The sequence below is a fragment of the Loxodonta africana genome, chromosome 2 (assembly GCF_030014295.1).
Source record: "Loxodonta africana isolate mLoxAfr1 chromosome 2, mLoxAfr1.hap2, whole genome shotgun sequence".
Lineage (NCBI taxonomy): Eukaryota > Metazoa > Chordata > Mammalia > Proboscidea > Elephantidae > Loxodonta > Loxodonta africana.
In genome coordinates, this window is record NC_087343.1 from 106,227,460 (window position 1) to 106,245,274 (window position 17,815).

The 17,815-nt window shown below is 34.0% G+C and overlaps 1 protein-coding gene across 6 annotated transcripts in view; it reads right to left on the reverse strand.

Annotated features, from left to right (window-relative positions):
• Positions 1-17,815, reverse strand: part of CHD1 (chromodomain helicase DNA binding protein 1) — an 89,413-nt gene that overhangs the window by 34,958 nt on the left and 36,640 nt on the right. For all 6 annotated transcript variants that reach the window (XM_064274371.1, XM_064274375.1, XM_064274362.1 and 3 more), the window contains 11 exons: positions 17,391-17,480; positions 15,967-16,157; positions 14,580-14,768; positions 12,310-12,472; positions 11,278-11,430; positions 8,402-8,473; positions 7,444-7,593; positions 4,369-4,517; positions 3,905-4,001; positions 3,729-3,824; positions 1,900-2,076 (listed from right to left, as the gene is read on the reverse strand). In XM_064274371.1, the coding sequence (XP_064130441.1) occupies positions 1,900-2,076; positions 3,729-3,824; positions 3,905-4,001; positions 4,369-4,517; positions 7,444-7,593; positions 8,402-8,473; positions 11,278-11,430; positions 12,310-12,472; positions 14,580-14,768; positions 15,967-16,157; positions 17,391-17,480 (1,527 nt within the window). The remainder of the gene's footprint in view (positions 1-1,899; positions 2,077-3,728; positions 3,825-3,904; positions 4,002-4,368; positions 4,518-7,443; positions 7,594-8,401; positions 8,474-11,277; positions 11,431-12,309; positions 12,473-14,579; positions 14,769-15,966; positions 16,158-17,390; positions 17,481-17,815) is intronic.

A 17,815-nucleotide genomic window follows, 5' to 3' on the forward strand; every position in this document is an offset into this window, starting at 1 on the left:
TAGTTTTTACTGTTTCTACCTTTCTTTCATCCTTTCTCAAGATCTAATATAATGCTGTGTTTCCCATGCACAACAAAAGGAAACCATTTTGGGAAATGCAGAAATAAACAAACATTAACTAAAAAAACTACATATATAGTCACTTCCAGGTCAAACACACATTCTTTGGTTCTACTTCTGTTGGGATGTATAAAGCTGGAAGGAGATTAATCCCACCTTAACAACAAGAAAAAATTGGATAAACCTACAAAGTCACAACTTTTCTTAAATGCACGAGAGTCACAATCATGAAGTAACCAAGTAGTCTAAAATATTAGGAAAGACAGGAGCCTGCATGGAGAGATAGGACCTGAACAGTGGCTCACCTGTGCAGAGTACAAGTGGTAGCCCATCAAGTGCCACACAAGCCGGTAAGAGGAATTCAGGTAAAATTTGGTAAAGGCTAAGTGTGGGATAATATGAGAGTATAGGATCCCTGGAGCCAAGACACACGGGGAATTTGTGCCCATTCTTAGGCTCTTCTCCAAAAATCTCCACCTGGTGCTCATGAGAAAGACTGGGAGCAGAGCAAGAGATTGGAGAAAGCTTTCCTCCATGGTAAAGGCCTGGAGAAAGGGAGCAGTGAACTTTGTGAGCATAGGCAGGATGCCCTGCCAGACCCTTCTCACCTACTGAACTGAGGGTACAGAAGACGACCAAATATGGTTGTAGGAAAAGAAAACAGAGGGGGGTGGGATTCTCTACTCCTGGGCAAGGAGCAGTAGGACCAGGAGCAGAGTGAGGAAAGTGTTTCATTTCTATCAGGCTCAAAATTTAAGGAGATGCTAAAAAACTCAAGTTATCAAGACAATCCTTTATAATATTAAAAAAAACCAAAATTAATCCCCCCCAAAAAACAAAAATCTAGTATTGTCGATTTTTCCTTTTGCTGCAGACTCCAGCATAGCTTGGCATGGTACCATTACTGTTGTTTTATTCATTTGGGCATTAAAATAAGTATCAATAAATGTTTAAAAAACCAAATCATACAAAGTATGCTCTTAAGCCATAACAGAATTAAACTAGAAATTGAAAACAAAGATACTTGGAAACTCTCCCAAATATCTGGAAATTATCAATACACTTCTAAAAAACTTTGGGTCAAAAAGGAAGTCAAAAATGAAATTATGAATTATTCTGAAGTAAATAAAAATGATAACATTATATACAAAAAATTTGTGACAGTCAGGTAAAGCAGCACTTAGAGGAAAATTTATACCATTAAAAATGATAACATGAGAAAAGAAAAGTCTCAAAGCAATTATTTAAACTTCCACTTTAAGAAACCAAAGAGCAAATTAAACTAAAAGCAAGTAGAAGAAATCCATGAAACCGAAAACAGAAGAAAAAAAAAGATCAAAAGTTGGTTCTTTAAAAAAGATGAATATTGGTAAACCTCTAACTAGAATAATCAAGAAAAAACTACCAATATTAGGAATTAAAGAGGGTTTTCATTAAACATACTACAGACATGAAAAACTTTACACTCATAAATGTGACAACTTAGATAAAATGGACAAATTCCTTAAAAGGAACAAATTATCAAAGCTCACTCAAGAAGAACAGCTAGGGCAATTCTATATATATCTATAAGAAAGTGTAGTTAAAAATCTTTCCAATAAGAAAACTCCAAGTCCAATTCACTTTATTGGTGAATTTTACTAAACATATAAAGAAGAAACAGTACCAATTTTATACAAAACTGTTCCCAAAACAGAAGAGAACATTTCCCAACTCATTATTAATTCTGACAAAAACACTTCAAAGAAACTATAGACTCATATCTGTCATGAACAACAACAAAAAAAAACATTTCAAAGGTGAATAACATTACAGAAAATGTTTTAATTAAGAAGTTACCTGTTTTGCACAATTTCTCATTCTTGGCAGCATGTAAATTTCTTCAAGTTCCTTTTGCCTTTCTTCCTCTTCTAATCGTCTTCTTTGATCTTCTGGAATGATTTCCTCCCAATTCTTTGAATTTCTTTCAGGTTCCAACTCAATGTCATCCTCATCCATATTTGAAAAGTTGGCAACCTGACAAATTAGGGAAATTTTAATGAGCATTGTAAAAATTGTAATTATATTTTTATTTTTTTAGGGGGAAGAAGAGAGCATGCCAGAACAAGACAGTAAAATTTTAAAATTCTCAGGATACTGAATTGTGGACTAAACTAAATATGACTGCTTAACTATCTAGATCCATTTCGTCATTAGGTCAAAGTAGATCAGACCAAATGACTTCTTAGAATCCTTTTCCAAGAATGATACTCATTTACTTTACTGCTCAACAAAAAATTATAACTAAACAAAACTAGAGGAAGTTAACAGGACAAAAACAGGAAAAAAAAAAAGCAATTTACACTATTAACAAGTATTAATTTATATTTATGCAGGAATTACCAGACAAGTCCAACAACTACCAAGTGCTGTAGAACAATCCAATATTTTCACTTTTATGATTATAAAAACAGTACCTAAAGAGCTACTGACAGAGACAAGGAGCTCTTTGTGACCTTAAATGACTTAGGCTCCCTACACCCTAGTTTCCTCATTTCTTAAAAAAATAAGACAGTAACAGCACACTATTGTGAGGACTGGTCTCTAGGTGGTACAAATGGTTTGTGCTCTACTGCTAATTAAAGGTTGGTGGTTCAAACACACCCAGCAGTATCATGGAAGAAAAGGCCTACCCATCTGCTTCAGTTAAGATTATAGCCAAGAAATGCTGTGCAGCACGGCTTTACTGTTTTAACACATGGGTTCCGTCATAAATGGGAATCAACTCCATGGCAACTAACAACAACAGTATAACTTTATATATAGGAAAACAGTGTTCATTTAGCCATATCCAGAGTTGGTGCCAGTTTCAGAAGCCAGGGTTAATAATACCGCCTTCTCATCTATCTCCCTGCTTCAATTCTTGCTATTCTAGTCTGTCCTTCACACAGTAGCCTGAGTAATCCATTCAAATTATAAAACTTTTTGTTCATTGTTGTGTCCCTGTGTGAGGCACATTGAAGGGGCTCAATAAATACTTTTTGAAGAAACAAATGACATGAATTGATCCTTAAAAACTTCAGCTTATGAAAAACAGGATAAAGAAGAACTGGCTTCTTTAAATAACTGGCATTCAACTTACTCCATGCAATTAGTTGACTTACATCAGTTCAAGGCTCCTTGCAACTCTTTAGCACTTACCAACCCAGGTATATTTATAACTATTAATATCTAGGAGCTTATTGTGCTTACTCTGGTTGATTTATTTGAATTTTCTTAGTTGTGATAACGCTTAATGTCAAAATCTGCTTCAATAAAAATCAGCTAAAGCCATCAGTAGTAAAAATCTAAATCAGAGAGATCATAGGCATTCATTTATTTATCGAAATATATGAGGACATGCTACTGGTCCAGCACTATTCTAGGTGCTAATTAGAAAGTAACACCTCCCTTTCCCCACTAAATGTAACTGTTCATAAATGATTTTATCCCTTCCAAATGAGGTTACTACTGATATGTTAGAACAAGGGAGAAAGCTTTTTGTACACAACAGTGAAATTTAAGAAAAAATGTTAAGAAACACATTTGTTTAAAAATTATTCTGCTAATTATGCTTAAAAAAAATAAGCTCAATAAACTTTAGCTCTGAAATTTATATGATTATTAAAAAAAAATTTTTTTAAATCTACCTTGAACTGGGAAAGTAATTCATCTCCAACAGTTAATGGGCCTGGTTCATTTTCATGAGTTTCAGCCCTCTTCAAGATTTCATCTATATCCATTTCCTGTAATTAGAAAGAAATCTTTATAGTCCCCTCCCTTCTATCAAACAGATGACATACATTCTGAGGCACGTTCTTCTTACCTGGGGCTCTTGTTCTTCTCCCTCAGGTTCTTTAAAAAGTTCTTCGGCACCAAACTTTAAAATGGCTGATAACTCTTCTTTATTAAAAGGAGTAGAACTGAAAACAGGAAGAACAAAAAGTACTGGACAGTTAAAAATATAACATTTACATAGAACTTTTGTTAATTGTTGACATATCATCACCTTTGTAACAGGTAGGTATTAGTCAAAAAACTAATGAACCTAAAACCTAAAATTTAAAAGGGATTTTGTACAAGACCATAAAAACAGGCTGGTGAAACCAGGTATTGATTATATATGCTTTCTGACTAGAAATTAGTCCAGGGATTTAAAAAAAAAAAAAAAAAATTACAATACCAAATATACCACTCACTTCAGTCACCTGCTTAGAGTGATATAACATTTCAAAAAAATGAGTTCAGTGTGACTATAAAATGACTTTTTTTTAATAGTAAAGTAACTACCTTGAAGGGGCAGAACCTGTGTGTAGTACTGTCTTCCCAGTTGTGTCCATTCTTTGAATCACGAGATGATCTAAAACCATTTTCTTTTTGGCTCTTTCAAGAATATCCTCTTCCACTGACCCCTTTGTAACTAGACGATAAATATTCACCTGTAAAAGAATGTACGTATGATTAAACATAAATCACAGCAAAAAAAAAAAATTTTGTTCTATGAACTTGTAGTTCCAAACACTGGTACGCAGACTGTAGTGCATTAAGTTTTCACTGGTCAAAAGCAAAATAAAAATTAAAAAATATAGTAATATGTTCAAAGCTAAACTTCTCTAATTGAAAAGACTTACCAATGATTTAAAAAAAAAAAAAGTAGCTGCTGAGGCTGCTTATCTACAACAAAAACCCTCATGGGCTGTCTCAGTTAACTGGCCTAGTAACATGTTTAGTGTTCAGTTCTATCCCCTAGTTTGTTGCACCGTGCCTGGGGACTTAAAAGTTTGCAAGCAGCTATCCGAGGCACAACGCGTGGTCTCTCTTCACCTGCAGAAACACAGCAGTGTCAGGAATGAGAGGAAGATACGCAACGCGTTGGTAATTGCCTCCATGAACAACTGCCTCCTTTGCCGTTAGACCAGAAGAACTGGATGGTGCCTAGCTACCGTTACTGAATATTTTGATCAAAGATTCCATAGAAAATTCCTGATCAAAATGGGAGAAAGATAGAACAGAATTTCAAAATATAGAAAAGAATTTCAAGTTCTCATGAACTCCAGGCTTCCTGGAGTCATGAAGGTTGGATGAACTCCTGAAACTATTGCTCTGAGATAATCTTTAAACCTTAAACAAAAATATCCCCTGAATTCTTCTAAAAGCCAAACAATAAAAAAAAAAAAAAAAAAATTTTTAACTATTAAAAAATGTCTGCCTTGAGCATTATGCTCTTTTAAGAACTATCTATATGGGATCAAATTGACAACAGCAACTCCAAAGATTAGATAGAAATGTTAGGGGGCAGTCAGTTGATGTCAATGGGGGAGGAACAACTCAGAAGAGGAGGGTGAGAATGGCTGCACAAGTCGAAAAATGTAACCAGTCACTGAATTGCAGATGTAGAAACTGCTGAATTGGTGTTATATTTTTCTATGTATATTCTTAGAAACAATAAAGTAAATAAAAATTAAAAAAAAAAAAAAAGATTTATTTTGACACTATGTCCTGCCTTCTTACATCTCGATTAAAAGATTTTACTTGTTTTTTGTTTTTATAAAGAAGTGATAACAATTTTTAAAATATCTGGGGTAAAAGAAAAAAAAAAAGGCAAACTTTTGACTACCTTATGCTCATTTCTCTCAGTTCTGATTAATGTTTTCATCACTCTGTATAACCCAAATTTCTAAGATCCACTCCCCAAAAGCCGGTGAAGAAGCCCTATTATAAAACAAAGCTTTCCAAAATTGGAAAGAATTGATATGAGGTAATCTTGCCTTATTTCTCAAGGCCAGTAGTTCTCTATGAAAAAGTACCACCATATAGGGATATTCGGGAAATCTGTGGGGATATTTTTAGTTTTCACAATGATTAAGTGGCTCTGCCAGCATTTAGTGTGCAGGGACTTGGGGTATTAGACGCTCTGCACTAAACTGGATATTCTAGAAAAATGAAGAATTATCCTGTGTCTTTCAAGTGGTCATAATTCTAAATTGAGTCTAAATTCTATTAATATAAACACAAAGCATTTTTGCAAGTTTTCAATACGCACTGATTTTTTTCAGAATTTCAACTACCATGTAAATCAGTAGATAAAATGACTACTGTTTTATTTGAATCTTATCATTTCTAAACGCTTGTTGTACTGGCATTGCCGATAAAATCCATCTATATCAGTCTTCATTTGTAGTTACTGTATGCAATTATTCAACAGGAGGTATGAGACTCCTTTTGTCAGATTAAGAACCAAATGTCACTAAAATAACAGGCACATGAAGCATAGGAATTTTCCTGTATTTCATTAATAATAATGAAGAACGTATCTCATGAATAATAAAAATGCATTTCATATTTACATGTTTTCAAGCACAGTAAGAAATCTGCATTTGCATTATTTTACAACTTTATTCAGATATTGTTCCAAGAGGTCTGCCATGTCTCTAGTGTCTTGCCTTACCAATTTTTTCCCCAATCTATCCTTTGCTTCCTACCACCTATTGGAAAATATGGTGGTGAAAGTTTTTAAGTAGTATATAGACAGAATGTAGGTCTTGTTGAAATTTTAATATATGAGATGCCTGTTCAGTGTAATTAATCACTATTCCCTATCCCATGTCACAACACAGGGATATTTTGACTCTTCACATATATATATATATATTATGCCCAGCTCACTTACGAGAATATCATACTTCCTCACTTTCTCCTCTTCACCATCGTGCAATTTATCTTGGCATGTTATCCCTACTTCAGTTCAAGTTATTTCTTTTTTATAATGTAAAAATAACTGTTATTACCTAATAAAAAACTTTATTCTCCTGTACACAGACATACCTCTGTTCTTTCCTTCTTCTGCACCTCTTATGGAGAATGAGTACTACTCTTATTCTCTCAAATCTAAAGTTATTCTTTACACTGTAGTATAATCACACACACTGAAATAAATTATTTTTAAAATGAATAATTTTCATTTTCCCCAGACTGTTTTAACTAAACTATAAAGTAAGACTTTTTTTATGCAGAGTACTGTAAATACATGGACAAAATACCTGTTAACAGAAAGCTAGCATTGTGGCAATCAAAAATTCCCTCAAGAGTTAAAATAAGCAAATGAAGTCATTTTAAAGTTTTATACTGAATGAAAAACATTACACTCTACACTAGTAAATTAAATATATGCTCAAAAAGGAGTGCACAATTCTATTTAGGCATAGTATTCTTAGTTCTGTCAGACTCCCCAGGTGATTTTGGTAAACCGAGTTCTCCTCAGTATTCATCTATTAGACCACGTTCCAACAATTTTCATAAGATAAACCAAAATCACTTCCAAACACTGATTATAAAGAATATTTCAAAAGAGCAAATTAAGAATACCTGTTTCTTCTGCCCAATTCGATGAGCTCTAGCCTGTGCCTGAAGATCATTTTGTGGATTCCAATCAGAATCAAATATAACAACAGTGTCAGCAGAGGCTAAGTTAATTCCTAGGCCTCCAGCTCTTGTGGAAAGCAAAAAGCAGAAATCCTGTAAGGAATTACAAACAAGCAAGATTTGAAAGTCTTCTAAACTATGATTGTGAATAACAAAAATGAAAAAGATTTTACAATTAATTTCCTGAATTTTAAAAGCAATTCACAAATAAAACTAAAAGGTAGTTTAAAAACGTAACTAATATACAAACCTCTGCCTAAACTGATCAACAAGAAAGGATTCCAAAATGCAAATAAACATGGGAATAACTAACAGCAAATTCAATACAGTGGTTAACCTCTGCCTAAACTGATCAACAAGAAAGGATTCCAAAATGCAAATAAACATGGGAATAACTAACAGCAAATTCAATACAGTGGTTACTTCTAGTGAAATGAGAGGGGGTGGAATATGAGCGGGATGTGGCCTCAACTGCATCTGCAGATTTTCTCTCTTTAAAAAGTAAAAGGTACATACACAAAAGAATCCTAAATGAAAATGGGCTCATTTATTCTGTTCTATGCTAAAATAGTAAAATGTAGATTTCTTCAGCTTTAACTGCCGTTGAGTCGATTCTGACTCACAGTGACCCTACAGGACAGAGTAGGAAAAAAAAAAAATTACAGGACAGAGAACTGCCCCATAAAGTTTCCAAGGAGCGCCTGGTGGATTCAAACTGCTCATCTCCTGGTTAGCAGGTGTAGCACTTAACCATTACGCCACCAGGGTTTCTGATTTAAGATATAACAGTAATTAAAAAATCTCATTTTCAGTTTAAAATGGGCTAGCAAAAATAAGACTCTTTATTAAGCTACAATTATAACTAAAATAAAACAATTCACATTTTTTAAAGCATTCATACCTCTGATCCTTCAGCATTAAAATGATCCAGAGCCTGTTTTCTCAGCTCCCCTTTTATTGATCCATCTAATCTCTAAAATAAAACACATTAAAATATGTATATAAGAGTCAATTAAAAGCAATTATGAAATGAGTATGAGAGTGTGGCATGCCCTTCACTAAGACTATATGAGTAGAATATCCTTAAAAACAAAAAACCAAAAATATACTTAGGCAGTAAAATAAATTATGCCAGGGCCCATGCTCAGGCATTCCACGGCCAGAGTCCATGTACTTAATCATGAAGACAATTTCTCCAACAGCAAGTATTTTCACTTATTGTAGGAATACCAACAATGAAAAGTTCAGAGCAAATGTGAATCCTGTTCTGATGGCTAATTTTATGACAATTTGGTTAGGCTTTTGGTTCCTTTTGGTTGTCTGGCTGAACACTAGTCTAAGTGCTGTTATGGAGTGTTTAAGTCAGCTGGTCTTAGTACAGTTTCTTCCATTGCATTACATGTAATGCAATGTAATAACCTTCCAAAATGCCATCTAATGTAATATAATGAATCAATCAATTGATGTCACACCAGTGTGGGGTAGATCCTAAACCTATTTGCTTCTAAGTTATAAAAACACATAGACACAGAAACACACACGGGAAAAGAGACGACATGTGAGGGTCATCTATAACCAAAGGAATGCCAAGGATCATCAGTAGACACCAGAACTAGAAGAAGGCTTGCTGAAGGAATGGGCATGGCCAAGACCCTGATTCTAACCTTCAGCCTCCAGAACTTTAAAAAAAATAAACTTCTGTTTTTTAAAACCACTCATTTGTGACATTTGTGTTATGGCAGAACTAGGTAACTGTCAATGGAAAAAGTCAAATACTTATTAAAACATCAACATTTGGATAAAATGAGTAATACAAAAGGAGATTAGAGCACTGGCTATTACAATTTTCTGCCTGAGATCCATTGTAAGAAATGTGTTTCACATGTTAAGAGGATATGCTTATTTATAAACATGATACAAGTTTTTTGATGTACTGTGATATACTTTCATATTTTATATTTCTTTTTTTTTAATGTTGCTAAGACTCATTAAACTGATTTTCAAATACATTAAGAGGTCAAAATCCAGTTTAAAAAACACTGATAAGGTACAGTGTTTTTCAAAGTGTGGTTACTGGACCAACAGCCACCAATGCTACTTGAGAACTTGCTGGCAATTCTCCACCCCAGACCTCCTGAATCACAAACTGCAGGGAGTCCAGCAAAAACCCTCCAGTTGATTCTGATGTACGGTGAAGTTTAAGAATCACTGGTTAAGAGCATCATGGGTTCCATTCAAGCAACCTATGTTTGAGTATCTTATTCACTGGGTGACCCGGGCAAAGGATTTGACTTCTCTTCATGTCAGTTTCCACCTGCCTCAGTAAAATGGATGTAATGGTAGTATCTCATTTATATAGATGATTCAAAGAACATAGGAAAGCACTAAGAACCTTGCATATACTGAGTGCCTAGTAAATACTACTTATTATTTTCATTTTAATTATAGTAACTTCTTAATTATTAAATGGTTATAGGCTAGAAACAACTTGCCTACTATGATCCATGCATTAAACTGATGCATTAAACTAATATTTTGGGAAGCTATATGTTGATGTTTTCTTGGTTATTACATAAATTATTAACTAAATATGAAAAAGAACATTTTAAATAATTTATTCTCAGTGGTGTTGGTCTAAGTGAAATGGTCAATGGAAATTGGTCTGAATTGTCACCTATTATACAAAGTAGGGAAACAAAATATCTAAAATAGAAAAAAAAAGGTTTTTTCACAAATACGGAAATTATAATTAGCTAAAAACATTAAAACTAGTGGTATATTATTTATTGAGGCATGTTCTAACCAAAAGAAAGTAAAAAATTATTCTCTCTGAAAGTAATGTGGAACACGAAGGGACTGGGACAGGTAACTGGCACTCAAACACTATTTTTTGTTTGACCATGTACATATAACAATCTGTTTAAAAGCAAACCAAGAAACCTCAAATAATGATATTTTTTCTTTTTCCTCCAAATAACTACATACGTATTTATCATGTTCATATCACTAAACATTTGTCTTTTGCAGCACTCGCCGGAGTTATAAAGTTATATTTGCAGTTACTTGACTAATATATCTCCCACATCAGGTTGTAAACGCCAACTGAACAAGAATTATGTGTGCTGACCCCATCGTTATAATTCTAAATAAATGCAGCATAAGTCCATTTTGTTCTTTGGTAACTTCCCTGAAGTCATCTAGTTTTATTCAACCACCTATGCATTAGAAGAACTACGAACACATCAATCATCAGAATCTGCAGCGGTCTTTGTAGCATTCCCAAGAACTGCTCTTTCTGTTCCTCTGGTGGAGGCAGTGGGGGGGGGGGGGGCAGGGAGGGGCTCTATTCTTCTATTTTCCTTCCTCAGACTAAAGCCCAATATATGAAGTTGCCCTTTTAGATTTGTTACATCACTGAAATTCTACCTTAGTCCAGTGTTTTTTTTTTTTTTTTGGTAAATTTTTATTGTGCATTAGGTTTCCGTCCAGTTTTAAAAATATAAAGCAAGCATAGAAAAAAAGAGAAATACAGAATTAAAAGAAAATAAAAATTAGAGAAAAGAAAAATTGCTTTGCTGCTAAATGAAAAGTCAAGAAAGAAAAATGGGAACGATAACAAGTAGCAGAATTTTTTTTAGCAGGTGTAATTCTTGAAAAGTATGGCTTATATAAAATCTGCACTTCATTTATAAAATAATTTCAAAGATTATTTTGTAGAACATGCTCAGGAATTAAATGAAATTTTAAATCAATAACAAAGACAAAATTAATGCTTACTTGAAATGGGAATTGACGATATTTCAAATATTCTGCAAGTATATCTAACATCCGCACCATTTGAGAAAAAATAAGAACTCTATTGCCTCGTTCTCTTAGGCGAATTAACAGCTTGTCGAGAAGGATCAATTTTCCACTACTTCGGATTAAGTGCTAAGGAAACAATAAATCATAACTGTTGTAACATGTTAAAAGAACCAATGAAATGAAACAAGTGCTCCATTTAACACTTCAGTTGCTTTAACTATTTTAAACTGAGGTTTTAAACTGAGGTTTTAAATTTCCATAATGTTGGAAACAGCTTATTTCAGTTTTTAAAATTCTCTAGGCCCTTTTCCATTTTGTTCTATGACTTAAGCTAAAGCTTTGCTAGCCATTCAGCGCCTAGGTTTTTGTATTTTCAGGAACAAAAACGTTACTGTTTCACTTTATTTGCTAGTTATTACACTCTTTCTCTAAAAATCTTAGTTGAAAAACAGATACCCTAGAGGCAGCAGCAGCTAAGCAGCCAAAAGTCTGAAGAGTACACAGTGTCCTCTAATTTACATGTATTAAAATCACTGGTCCTAGCACTTCACTGCACTGCTGTAGCTGGATAGCAGTTGTGCCTTCACCTTTCTAATCTATCTTCCGGAACTAATGAGAAGGGTAAAATCCAAAGTCAAGATGTCTTCCTGACTACCATTTGCCATACCTCAAATTCCGGATAATCGCTATCAGTGACGTGTAATCCCAATATTGAAATTTTTCCTTTTCACGATTAAGAGTATGCTAAGGAATTTTTGCCAGAAAATTACTACAGTCCACGGTTAGAAAAATTCTTAGAAAATTGATCAAATTAATCAATTTGACAAATTATAATTTTAAAAGATTTTTATAAAGACAAAAACAGATGATTATTTTAGTGCACCATTAACCGAAAAGAACTTCTAGATAATATATTAAAGCACTGTGCCATTTTCATTTATAACTAAAATAAAAACTTGTAGAATTCTGCTTTACCACAAACTAACAATATTTAAAAATTCTTACTTGTAAGGCCTCCTGTTTATTATAGAATTCATTATTATCTGGTGGTTTAATGAGGTAGCAATGGTTACAACATTTCTTTAGCTCCATCATAATGTTCAAAAAGCCTGAGGTACTGCCCTTGGAACCTTTACTGAGGGCTTTGTAATTTCTAGTTAAAATCCATCTTAAAAAAAGAACAACAAACAAAAATCATGAAAATAATGTTTAGCAAAACAAAGTTAATTCTAAAACCATAAAAAACAATCTAGCACCAAAGTAAAATTACATTATTATGAAATTTGCAATGGATACACAATGGACCAAATCTTGTTCATCAGACTTACACCAAAACCAAACCAAACCTTTTGCCATTGAGTTGATTCCAACTCACAGTGACCCTGTAGGATAGAGCAGAACTGCCCCACTGGGTTTCCAAGGCTGTAATTTTTTTTTTTTTTTTTAAATGAAGCAGACTGCCACATCTTTCTTTCACACAGTGGTTGGTGGGTTCAAACTGCTAACCTTTTGGTTAGCAGCCAAGTGCTTAATCACTGCACCACTAGGGCTCCTTCATTAGACTGAAAACACATATATTGTTATCTGAACCATAACTATACATAGAAAAAGCTTAATGTAACAGAGTAAGTAGACGGTATTGTGAGAAAAAGATGGTCAACTGTATCATCTAAACTTTCTTATTCAGAAGTACGAATTTCACGTATTAGATAGCTAATTAAATTTTGCACAGACCTAAAAGAAACCTCATGAGGATACTTGCTTTAGCCACTGCCTTTTCTAAATTATAATTACATAATACATACGCAACTTAGAGCAATTTTTTTTGGTGGTACTGTTTGGCTTCAAACTATATATAACTCTTTCTCTTACCATGACCTGTTTTCTCTTCTACCACCTTTTATTTTCATTCTTTCTACAAGGTTAGTATTGCAAGTGGTTTGAAAGGGCCAACTATCTAGTGCACATGTCCTTTCATAATTTTTTACCACGTTATTTAGCTTTCCCTTAAAACCAGAACGGAATGTAAAATGGTACCCAACACGGACAATAATCAATGGCATAGGAGGTAGCCAGGGTTTAAAATTGAATCTGAATAAGCATCTGGATCTACGTACCAACTTATAGGAAATCCAAATGACATGTTAAACTACACTCGAAGAACGCAAATTGCAAAATCTAGATTGTGGGGAAATTCTACAAGACAAGTCTGTTTTGTCAAATAAATTTTAAGGGAAAAAGAAAAAGAGTAGAGCATCTACAATTGCCATATATGGACCTTATTTCAATCTTGGTTCAAGGAATCTTAAAACAAAGATGTTTGAGACAATGAGGGAAAACATTAACATTGATATTAAGGAATTATTATATTTATGGATAAAACAATTTTACATCTAACTTGTCTCAAAACGATAAGGGGTAGGGAAGCAATAAGATTGGCCATGAGTTGAACATTTCCCTGAGTGATGGGGACATGGGAGTTTATTATATTATCCAATTTTTGCACATGTTTGAAATTTTCCATAATACCAAAAAACCAAATCTGTTGCCTCTGAGTCAATCCTGACTCACAGTGACCCTACAAGACACAGTCTCCAAAGAGTGCCTGGTGGATTCGAACTGCCAACCTTTTGATTAGCAGCCGTAGCTCTTAACCACTATGCCACCAGGGTTTCCATTTGAAATTTTCCATAATAAAGATCTACAAATTACACAGTACATGTATTTTTTAAATGTTTGGCATTTAACAGAGCTAACTATAAAATATAATTTTCTCAGAATTAAAATGCATGTGGCAGTGTATTTATATAATTAAATGTTTAAATCAATATGAAGACATACTCATTTTTAACTTTTTGAGAAATGTTACTAGAGTTAGCATACATAGTTTATACAAGTTATAACTTATTACTATTTTTTAAAAAGCAGAGGGGCCTAAAATTTTAAGTTTTTTTCTTCTGACCTCCCTCTCTATCAGCATATAACGGTAAAAATTACATAATAATATCTTAGTCTCGCAGAAATCCTAACACTTAAAAGAACCCTCTACAAAGTAACAGAGTACAGTATGGAGGACAGTCATTAACGGTGAGCAAGAAGATGAAAAATTTAGTCTTATGTAAGCCATTAAATCTCTGTGCCCCATTCTGGTGTAAAATAAACTTGTTCCAAAATTCAACAAATTGTACTGCTCTAAGACCTTGGGGTGTTATGAGGACAAGGACAGAGGGGGGTTTAGAATTATATGTTCAGAATGTGCTCTATGTATAGCTTACTTGTAATATTGTTTCTGTAAAGCACTCATTTCCATTCGTAAAATCTGTTCAACCTTGGCAGGAAGAGATTTTTCCACATCTTTCTTAACTCTGCGTAATAGGAATGGCTCAAGCTCCTTGTGGAGACTGGCATAACCATACTCTCTCCCTTTGCCGTGTTCTTCTTCAAAATCTTCCCAGGAAGAAAACCTTTAAAATTTAAGAGAATAGAAGAATTACTGAAAAGAGTTAAACTGCCTAATGAGATTTTTCAGGTCAGTCATTGTATTATAGGGCCTAAAATTCTTTGTGCTGCCTTGACATCTCTGAGACTTAGAGAGCCCCAAAGTCTAAACCCTGAGTTCCCCTATTCTCACCAGGTATGTTTCCTACCCATTGGGAAAGGCTCCTAAACTGGTTAGTTCCACTATCAGATCAGCTGCACACCACTTGGTCCCAAGCCTAATAGGTTTTTTACTTTCCTGCCAGTCCACGGAATTATTGAAACAAGCCAATCATATCCTTCTGCGAGAACCAGAGGACACTTCATCCACTTGTTACTACAAAGTCTCTGCCCCTGCTTGTTCATTCTGCTACCAAGAGCAACCCCCATGGCACACAGTGTGTTCCATTCCCAGGCTGTGAGTACACGTGAATAACAAACTGCTGTAAATCTCATCTGCCCATATTAGGTGTCATGTGTTTGGCCATCACCAGAACCCTTGGGTGGGACTCCTTCCTTCACCAAGAGGGTGAAGAGATGAACAAAAGGGCCATATGTAAACAAAATATAGATTTTTTGGGGGAAAAAATTAGCTAAGTAAAATTCAATTTCTGTAATTTCTATGCTACTACTACAAGCTTTCCTTTCTAAGAAATCCATGATATATGTATTTTAAAATGAGATAAAATATAAGCAACAGTTTTATAAAAGTTATCAATTCTTCATGAGATAAATGAAGATGATGTATTTTCAAGTATGGGAGTAATGACCACCAAAGTATTTTTCAAAAAATATATTTCTAAAGTTCTGAATCTATTAACAGAGAATATGTATGTGATTTTGAACGAGTTATTTAACTGTGTCTAATCTAGTTTTTCTCATTTAGAAAATGGGATTACCAGCACCTTGCTCTTGTTGTTACTGCTACTATGAATGACTCGTTTTTTCAGTTTTTAAAAGAAGGGAACATTTTGAACACAGGCAAATCAACTGTTGAAACTCATCACACATGGCTTATTCACAAAAATCAAATATTCCACCCCAGTTCCTCCCCACCTACTTCTCAATAACCTGTGACCCAATGTTTCAGGGCAATAAATCTTATTACCTACACTAATTACTTCCCTCCTCAACATTAGCACACAAAATTATGATTACAATTACATATCTCAAAATTTGTCTTACTTTTCTGGCATAATGAAATGCAGCAAAGACCACAGCTCTTTGAGGGAGTTTTGTAGAGGAGTTCCAGTGATAAGGAGACGGTGATTGGACTTAAAGTCTATTAAAGTTTTATACAGAAGGGAGTCATCATTCTTTAATCGATGTGCTTCATCTACACCTATAAATGCCCAATTCAGACCTCCAAGGAATGCCTTAAAATGAAGAGAATAACACAGTTAATATTTTCAGAGAAAAATAGCCTTCCCATTTGAGCTGAACACAAATTATTCTAAAGTGAAGCAACTTAAAATTAAAAATAAACTTATGTCTAATTTTCATATAAAAAAACTATATATTATTTCAAGATTTATTGGAATCCTCAAGTCAAAGTAATAACATGCAAAATAGAGTTTCTAGAAAACAGAATAGAGGACTCTGTTAATGTCAATTTGGGGAAAACATATTTGGAACAGTATCTTACTTCAAGTGTAATACCATCTACTGTAATCCGTTTATGGACTTGTATGATCTCTACAGGTTTACTACAAGCATAGTGAGACTTTCATCTCATGTACTTTGGACAAGTTATCAGGATGGATCAGTCCCTGAAGGACATCATGCTTGGTAAAGCAGAGGGTCAATGAAAGAGAGGAAGACCCTCAGTGAGATGGACTGACACAGTGGCTGCAACAGTGAACTCAAGCATAACGACGACTGTGAGGATGGCACAGGACGGTGCAGTGTTTCGTTCTGTTGTACATAGGGTCACTATGAGTCAAAACCGACTCAATGGCCCCTAACAACAACACAGGGTCACTACTATGAGTCAGAATTGACTCGATGGCAACAGTTTTGGCTTGGTTTTTATACATAAACTTGAGTCTTTAACTTAAGACAGGCCTGTTTTAATAGCTACATGACCTTAGCAAGGTCATTAACCTCTTTGAGCCTTGATTTTTCTTTTCAATAAAGTAGGGATAGCAAAATATCTTATAAAATAGATGGGAGAATTAAATGAGAAAATAGCTATAAAGCATTTAGCACAGTTTTTCACATACTGCTAACTTAACTGTTAGGCATGTTTCGCTCTTTAAAGAGCACACATTTTAATGAATTCAACAGAAAATTCATTAAAAATTATAGTAACAGTATCATTTAAAAGTCAGGAAGTAGCAAACTTTTTCTGTAAAGGCCAGGTGATAAATATTTTAGGCTTTCTAGGCCAATACATGGTATCTGTCACATATTCTTCAGTTTGTTTTATAACCATTTAAAAATGTAAAAACCATTCTTAGCACAAGGTCCATAAAACATAGATTGGGTTTGGCCTACCGGCTATAGCTGTGGGCCCCTAATTTAAATTGTCCTCTCATCCTCTCCACAACATATGGTAAAAGAAAAACTGATACACCAGCCCCCCCCCCAAAAAAATAGGTACTACATACCTTATCCTTCAATAAAATTTCATAAGTTGTTAACAGTATATTAAATTTTAACCTCTTAGTCTGGGGATGCATCCATTCATGTGTTCTTATCTACCGAGAAATTATAAGACAAACATTAAGGCAAATTATACTTTTATTTGAATATCTAAAATAAAATAAAAATCCATTCAACATACACATATACCTTATATATGTTATGCAATAAATCTGTTAACTCTATATAGTCCAACATGCTATGTGGTTCTTACTGAACACATAAAATAAATACAAAAGAATATCAAAACTTTCTTTAAATAAAATTAAACATGTTTTTAGTATGCACTTTTCACTGAAGAAAGTTTTTTTTTTTTTTTAACAAAACACAAGTGATAATTCATTTAATAACATGACATTTATGGAAGAAATAATGACGTCTGGGGTTTGCG